The following is an 8,631-nucleotide window of genomic DNA, read 5'->3' as shown; positions in this document are numbered from 1 at the left end:
AAATCATAAAACAGACCCGTTATACAGATACAGAAATGTTAATAGAATAGACATCCTTTATTTGTTCTACGTTTTGTCCCTCTGACAAGCCATGATCTGTTTATCTGTTCTCCATTTTTCATTTGGATGAAATAATGGCTGCATGAATCATGACAGCAGGCAAGATAGAGGCGAGCAGGAGGCGGAGTTACCAACTTGCTCTGGAGAGCAGAGTTTGCTGCTTTTAGATGTTGTCGCCAAAGTCTCCAGTAGCAGAAAAAGGTTGCTAGATTTGGCACTAGGTGCTTTTTTGAAATAAAAGTACTCGAGGGGTCTGAAAAGTTGCTAAATGTGGCAACACATGTAAACATAGTTTTATGGGGCCCCCAGGAACTTAGGACCCTAGGCAACAGTCTAGTATTGCCTGGACAAGTCGCCACCCTGGACAGGTTGCCAGCTGATCGCAGGGCAACACAGAGACAAACAATCATTCACGCACACACTCACACTTAAGGAGAGTTTAGAGAAGCCAATTATCATGTTTTTGGACTGTGGGAGGAAGCTGGAGTACACGGACGAACCCATGCATGCACAGGGAGAACGTGCAAACTCCATGCAGAGAGACCCCAGGCTGCGCCACTGAGCAGCAGAAGTAATGGCATTATTATTATTATTATTATGTTTTTTTTTTTTTTTGGTGCCAATTTATGCCATCTCTTAGCCATTTACAGAAACATTTCCATCAGATCATACAGACTGAGGAAGTTTTCTAAGAAAACCAGCTGATTGTACCCAGTCATTGACTTTCCAGGAGTGGCTCCTCCTGGATGAGCATATGGGGACATTATTATTAGCAGGGAACCTCAGGTTAGAATTTATTTATTTTGATCACTTCGGTAACACTGTTATAATTATCTTAACAGTGTGGTGTGTTTTTATGATTGCATCCAGTGAAATGTATTGATATAAACATATTCAGTCTATACATCTAATAAGAAATCAACTGCCTTCAAAAGTAAATCTGTTATGACTGAAATTAAATTAAAAATAAAAGGTACCAGATGACTTAGGTTTCACACTATGTACCTTTTTCGATCCTGCAGACTGGCAAAAAAAGGAGATTTTTGGTAAAATAACACATTAATACCCATGCACAAAGCCAAATGATTCTCTATTTTTTGGTGTATTTTCATATTTTCTTCTGAAGACTAAATCCCACTCTGCCCTATCAAAGTTCAAGGGCTTTTAGACAACCTTTCTTTTTAGATCAATGCATTTCTTCCAATTTATTTTCCTAATGAATGTATTTTACTGTTAGAATGGATTTGAGTTACTGGACAAATTTTTACCAAAAACATTACTAAACAAATTTCTGTTGCTCGGGAAACAGTCACAAACTGTGATTGATTTCACCCAGCATTTGGGTAGAAGAAATAACAAATTATTAAAAAACAATCCAGGATTTTTACTGATTCCATCCAGCATTTGGGAAGAGACAATAATGACATAATTTGATCCATTTGGGTAGGGGCCATTAACAAATACTAGTGGTTAAATTTATATAAGTTTGTAATTATCTCAACCCATAATTAGCTTATTATAACCCATTTGCTGGGTTATAATAGACCAGCCTATCTTGCTGAGTCAAATAAACTACTGCTGTTCTGGTGCTATAATAGCTGAGTAACTGGGTTATTTCCTGTCATTTTCCATCACACTTTTTTAGGTGAAAGAAAATGAATTAACTGCTGTTTAGTTTCTTTGGTTTCTAAAAATAAGTTACTTTTTTTCTTGATTCTATTTTTTAGTCATTATAAATCCATTTGTTTGGGGGGCATTAATTATTACTCTTAGAAGTTAAAAATGTATTATATTTCACTTTAAGATTAAAAGATCTATCAACACTTGGAAACTGAACATAATAGCAAACCAATAAACTGGTGTTGTTGTTATTCCACCATCTCAACAGTCAAACACTGTGGTGTTTTTCATGTAAGAATGAAACTCCCTATTGAAATGGATTCACAGGAAGGGTTAAAAACGCTGGAAGCTCCAAAGCTACATTTACATCCCAAAACAACAGGAAATGCTGCAGAATCCATCACTTATTTGTTTGTGGTCAGATTGATGGTGACTGAAAAAAACAAAAACAAAAAAACAATCTACTTCTTTTTCCTTAGTTAAAGTTTTTAAGTTTTCTGTAAAGTTAGATGCTGAAATTACTTTCAGATTAATATAAAAATGATTTCAAAGAAAAAACAATCTGAGTTCTTAATTTGATTGCTGTTTTTTCTCTTTTTTTAGGTTCCAGTTGACTGACAATCTTCCCTAACATGTATTTTCAGAATAACGGACGAACGTCGAGCTGCGCTTACCGCCAAAACACAAAATATGCTTTTATTTTGAAGTTTTACTGCGGAAACGAGACATTCACCTGTTTTGTTTTGATTATTTTGAGTTGAGTTGTAATGGATGTTAATAACAAGGTTTGAAAGTGCAGCGTGGATTCGTGGTGAAGCTGGGAAGCAGCCAGTCCTCCTGGTGTATCGGGCCGCTCCGGTTCGGCTCGGTTTATGCGGTGAATGCTCGCCTGGCCGCCGGGGTGTTGCTCCCAGCGGCAGCAGCGGAGCAGTTGGAGCCGCTGAACAAAGAGCTTTTCTTCCCCGGACCATTGTTACCGCGCAGGGCGCCTGGAAAGCTTTGGGACAAACTGCTAGCTTCAGTTCTACAGAGTCGGTCCAGTTTAGTTTAGTGTGAAGGAGCAACGCTGCGTGGAGGTGAGGAGGCTAAACTGATGCGAACCTTTAGTTTTCACATCACTGATTTTAGCCTCTAAGAAAATGAGAGTTAAGTTGGAGGAATTAAGCAAACTCAGCAACTCAGGTTTACTTTTTAGAGCGGCTGATAAACCCCACAGACTTGGATATAAACAGGAAGTTGTGCTTTAAACTACAGTAACACGCTGTTCTGTTTATCTCCAGCTGCCGCCACTGTGTGCCATGTACTCTAATGATGCACAACATTTCTGTATAAATCTGGGTAATTTCGAATTATTTTGTTTTATTTACATACTAATTTGACATATTAGTGACCTTGTTCATTGATATAAAAGTGTATTTTCTCCTTCTAGTATCGGCTATATTTATGTCACACGAAGAAGACAATATCGCTTATTTTATTGCAGGATTGTTATTTTTTTCAAGAAGATAGGGTTTGTATTTTGCTATGAGATCTGTCTATACACTTCAGTTTATTTCTATAGCTCCAATTCACGTCATGTCATCTCAAGGCACTTTACAGTTCACCAGATCATCCAGTCAGATTGATTCAAAGTTTTCTATCTAAGGAAAACCAGTTGATTGCATCAACTCATTGACTCAAAGGCAATCCTTCACACTAAGCATGCCTGTAGTGACAGTGGAGGCCGACTGGGGTTCAATGAGACAGAAGCAGATAGAAAAAGAAGCATAGATACAAAAGGTAACTGTCAACCAGCTCCACAGGCGACCCCGTCCAGGAAACACACAGCCAGGCAGACGAGCTCCGAGCCAGCTCCCATGTCAGAGGATGAAGAGAGCACATCCAGCCAGTCACAGTCAGAGAAACAGGACTACACTAGAAAAACAGGCCCTTCTCCAACATCTATAAACAAAGGTGTTGATGGCAGCAGCACAGCTGATATTTCTCTCCAGGGTGCTGTCAAGGCCAAACAGGGAACAGATGAGACGAAGCTACTACGAGAAAAAGCAGAAAGTGCATCAGGTGATGCCAGTTTCCAGCATTTTAACAGTTAGGTTTATACATAATTATAATTTTGCTTTTCCCTAATAGTTTTGTGGAATAAATGAAAACTAGAGTTTCTTCTCAAATTTGAGCAAACTCTGATCTTTAGATAGTCTGGAGGACTGTTCATGTGTTCATGTGTTGTGGCAGGTTACTCCATTGGTTCTGGTTCTCCTCAAGGTTTTCCTCTCATTAGATATGTGTTTTCCTTCCAGTGGCTGCTGAAAGCATCAGTTGAGGTAGTGCTGCTAAGTTAGTGGCTGAATGCTGTTTGCTGGGGCTCCTTGGACAGATCAGTTTTTACTAAATGACCTTTACATTGGATTTGGTGGTGCTATTTTGAATATAACAACCTGTTAGATGGATGGTGCTGTATTGTAAGAGAGTTTATTGAAAGTAGGATGATGATGACTCTAATACTCTAATAATTCTAATGTAGCCTGTTATCCTCCTTAGAGCACACCCTCCCCTAAGTTTATTCTCCTTGGAGTTAGAAAATATGCCTCAAAAAGGCTGTGTGATCAAAATATTAGTTTGCCTGATGATCATTTACGCTGTTTCTAATCTGTTTTATTTCGTGTTGCCAATATGTTTGTTTTTTGTTTGCTTTGACCAGCCTCTCACTCAATGACGGCTAGAGATGGGCCCCAGGCCCCCCAGCAACCCTGAACGGATAAGCAGGTATACACCATGGATTATGTTTTCTTTTTTTTCTTTTTTTATCAAAAAAAAAAGTATTAGAGTCTAAAAATTTGAAAAAAAATTTAAGACATCACAGCATATACACCAAGAACTTACAATAACATTTTAAGGCATTATTTAATAACTAGTTTGAAATGTAAACATTGTCTGTTACTACTTTAATATCAGGTAAAAACAACTAGATTTACCTTTGAGAAAAGTGCTTATTGAGAAAAATATTGTTTCTGTTTTTTCTGCTTTTTAATAATGAGAAACCGATATTGACTGCTTGAGTTCTCTGTGCTGGTTAGAGCCAGTCAGCTACAAATATGCTGTTCATGACTTAAAATCAGCAATACCCTAAACGAAGAGTGCTGGGTGCTTCTTTAGATTCCACAAACTTCTAATATAAAATAATAAATGTATTTGGTTTGTAATTATGCCTGCCAAGATCATTCTATAAGCCAGTTTACTTGCTGTTAGCAGCAACAAATGGGGGAGGGGCAGCAGGGGTTTTTTAACTCTCTCCGAAACTGAAAACTCAAACAATCTTTGGACCGTTTTCTGGCAGCGCATCAAAAGTCAAACAAGGGAATAGAATTGCTGGAACATTTAGAGGTTTTTGAAACCAAAACCAGATCTATAGTCACTGTTCTGTGATTCTATTGCCCTACATAGATCTACAGATCTGTAATCAGCGTCTAGGATTCTATAGATCTACAAATAGATAAACACTGGTTTGTGACTCTATAGATCTATAGTCAGTGTCTGTGATTGACAGATCTATGAGCTCTGTTTTTCTTAATCTATAAATCTGGTGGTGTAGATGTTTCACACATCTTCATGTTTTATTTTCTCCATCTTCAGCTGAACCAGTTATTTACCTATTTTTTAACTATGTCTTTCTCAGAGAAGGTTAAGGGAGATACGTTTTAAAGGGATTGTAATTTTTTACCAAGACTCTAAAAATGAGAGGGATCTCCGGTTAGGGTGCATGAAGTTGGAGTTACCTGCTGCCAGACTTGTTGCTCAATGAGCTGCAGCAGCACAGACTGCCAGGCGGCTTTCCTCCTCTGAGGTCTGCCTGATTGAGCAGAGGATGTGTTAGCATGTTTTCCTCTACCTCACTGGTTAGAGGCCGAAAGTGAAAACACGTTTTAGCTCTTGAAGAGCCTATCGGACCCATGAGGCTTTATTTTGAGGTTTGCTGTTTTGTCGACAGGTTCGGGGCGGCCTGTGCTCCAGTCATGACCTCTGGCAACGGGAGCAGTAAAAACAGCCAACATGATGGAGAGAGCAAAGCAGCCCAGCAGGCCGTAGACAAGTCCCACATCCTGACACACCTGATTGAAGGCTTTGTTATCCAGGAAGGTGCAGAGCCTTTCCCTGTGAGTACCCGGCCACGCAAAGATCTGCTGAGGAAAGCAGCTGTAAAAGATATTCATGCTTTCTTTCGCAAACAGGTCTAACATGCTTAAAGTCAGGCATGTGTTGTAGTATGGATACTTTAGGGGGATTGTTTAGTTCCACATCACTGCTGCTGGTCCTTCAGGACATTTTTATTGTTTTAGAATGCAGGAATCTTCATGGGGTTTCCAAAACTGTGGCTTGTTAGTCTCCATAGTCTGAGAGAAATACAAGAGCAAAAACATCTGGAGGAGAGCGAGTCAGAAAACAGTTTCCAAATGCAGAGGTACTGGTTTTTTGTTCATGTTACATTAAACAGGAAGAAGACTCTAGCCTCTTTCCCATGAAAATACCAGGTTAACGCATGTTTTTCAAACACTGGTTGACCTGCCAACAATCTGCTTTTGGCTCCTTCCCATTGAGAAAAAAAGCTGAGTCTAACCCCCCTGCTGGCAGCTGCATGGCCTCTGTCCCCCCCCCCGCAGCTGTGCGTCTGGTGACACCATCACACTGACTTAGCGTTGATGCTGTCACCAGGGGTCTGCTTCAAGAAGCAGGTTTACTGAAAACTTTACACCCTTTATAGGGAAAGTTAATGTTTTTGATCACTTGCATAGTAGCCCTTACAAATAGAGTCCCCCCCCCATTCCTCAGTGAGGTCTAGAAAGACAAGATTTATATCCAGTCTTTCAGTAAAGATGCTGCTACATGGCTGTGCATCTTATTTTGACAGTTGACCAATTAGATGAGCCATTGAATGATATATTGCCTACTGTAAATTAAGTTGAAAAAAAAGTTAACAATTCAAGAAAAAAGTAAAGTTAAAAAAGTTAATACAATTATATATAGGTTTATAAAAAAATGTGAGTATCAGTTTTAATGCCTCTAAAGTTATGTTGTACCAAAAAAAAAGTTTCTTTCAATTTTTTTCTTTTTTCATGAATTTCTTATAGAAGCACTTTTGTTTTCTTTCTTGATATATTCGGGCAATTTAGTGTTTCTTCTTATGACATTGACATATTTTTGCCTTCAAAATATCCAATTTTTTTGAATGTTACAAAGGTAATAAGGTCTTGTCCTGGATTCCAATAACACTTTTGGTTTGATATTTTGATTTTCTAAGTATTAAGTTAAGTTTTCTTAGCCTGAAAGATGGGAAACTGAGTTTTCAGTTTTTCAGTCACCATAGTAACACCCCTGCAGAGCTAACCTGGTCAGCAGCAGGTTTGCTCAGTAAACTCAGAGGGTCGTCTGTCTCCGCTCTCCTTGCAGCCAACCATGTTGGTTTATTTACTCATTCAGGTACAGGTTGTGGTACAGTTAACAAAAAATGATTAATTGATAAATGGTAATTTTTTTAAACAAGTAATCAACATTTTCTGTGTTCAGGGTTGTTCAATGCAAAGAAATAAAATACGCAGTCATCAGATTCCAGATGAATAAAGCCACAACTTATCAGATATTACATGTTTTTAATGTTAAAAACATGGTTTTATATGTATATATTCTACTGTTATTTAGTCCATTCTGATGGAGATGATAGGAAAAAAAAATAAGAGTCAGCAAAATTCCTTTTGTTATTTATATATTGTGATGAATGAGATTTTATCGCTGCTGCCACTGGTCAAGTACACAAAGAAAAACAGGCGTTCCTTTTCTGCAGGTGGAGCGTCCGTCGTTCTCCATAGAGAGCCTCAGGAGACGTGCAGCAGAATCAAAGATGGAAGGCATGTCTGCAAAAGGTATTCTGTTTTTCACTTAACGGCAAGATTCATGTACCCTGTGAGATTGTTGTTTATCTTAAAATCATGATCTGGTTCTGGGTGCAGTTTCATTTTGTCTTTTTAAATTGAGTCAATGTATTTCCAAAAACAAGCCTGGATATATTCTACAGTCCCAAAGCAAAGGATGCTTCAACAGAATAAGAAAAGTTTGACTTTGATTTAGTAATTCTGGATATTTATTAGACACTCTGAATTTCAGCTTTTTTCCTTCATGACATTTATGATTCGACCCGGGGAGGTGCTGAAGGTTATTTTTGATCTGGTTCTGAATAAATGGGTGGTAGTGACAATCAATCAACTTTGTCTTTAAATATTTAATGTGTTATTCAACTTTGAACAACCGAACCATCAGCAGCAGCCACCTGGAGCGAGGTTGAGGGTTTAACCCTTTAGGGCGCTGTCACATCTTGCCGATTTAGACAGCGTATGCCTGACATCTTCTAACATGCTGGCACACACTGAACTTTCTATGTATTTTTTCAAGTTTGGGCGTATACATATAGTATTAATAACGAGTCCAGAGCTTATGTCCAACAACAATCTAAGTTATGCATAAACCACAGCAGCGTATTGTCCATGAAATGATGCACATGCATCATTTCATGGGCAATGCGCCCGGAACACATCAAATACGTTGATGTGCGTTCTTGATAAATTAAATTCCACATAATTTATGCAAATGTTACTCATAGGTTTTGGATAAGCTAGACACCATTACTTATACTTACACTTACACTTAACGTATGTCAACAATCAAGTAACTTACCAGTAACTTATGGCCCACGTATAGCATACACTGACATACGTCGAGTACATCAGGTGGGTCTGATACTTGCTGTATGTCCGTGTTTATCCAACATATCCAACGTATGCCAGCGTCTTTGCCAGATTTTTTGTAAGTCAAGCATTCCCTGTCTTAAAGGAATAGTACACCCAAAACATGATTAGCCTTCATTTTCTACTCACCCCCATGCTGAACAACACTCTGGAGTACTTT

The 8,631-nt window shown here is 38.5% G+C and overlaps 1 protein-coding gene across 1 annotated transcript in view; it reads left to right on the top strand.

The window, feature by feature from the left end:
* Nucleotides 1-2,410: 2,410 nt before the first annotated feature.
* LOC107100401 (polyhomeotic-like protein 2) overlaps nucleotides 2,411-8,631 on the top strand; it is an 11,966-nt gene continuing 5,745 nt past the window's right edge. Inside the window, exons 1-4 of the mRNA XM_015398862.1 lie at nucleotides 2,411-2,756; nucleotides 4,379-4,443; nucleotides 5,666-5,831; nucleotides 7,514-7,592. Coding sequence (XP_015254348.1) covers nucleotides 4,403-4,443; nucleotides 5,666-5,831; nucleotides 7,514-7,592 — 286 coding nt within the window. The 5' untranslated portion in view covers nucleotides 2,411-2,756; nucleotides 4,379-4,402. The remainder of the gene's footprint in view (nucleotides 2,757-4,378; nucleotides 4,444-5,665; nucleotides 5,832-7,513; nucleotides 7,593-8,631) is intronic.

Source organism: Cyprinodon variegatus, unplaced genomic scaffold (genome assembly GCF_000732505.1).
Source record: "Cyprinodon variegatus isolate N-32 unplaced genomic scaffold, C_variegatus-1.0 Scaffold966, whole genome shotgun sequence".
Lineage (NCBI taxonomy): Eukaryota > Metazoa > Chordata > Actinopteri > Cyprinodontiformes > Cyprinodontidae > Cyprinodon > Cyprinodon variegatus.
Note: the sequence above shows the minus strand (reverse complement) of the source record. Positions and strands in the feature narration are given on the sequence as shown.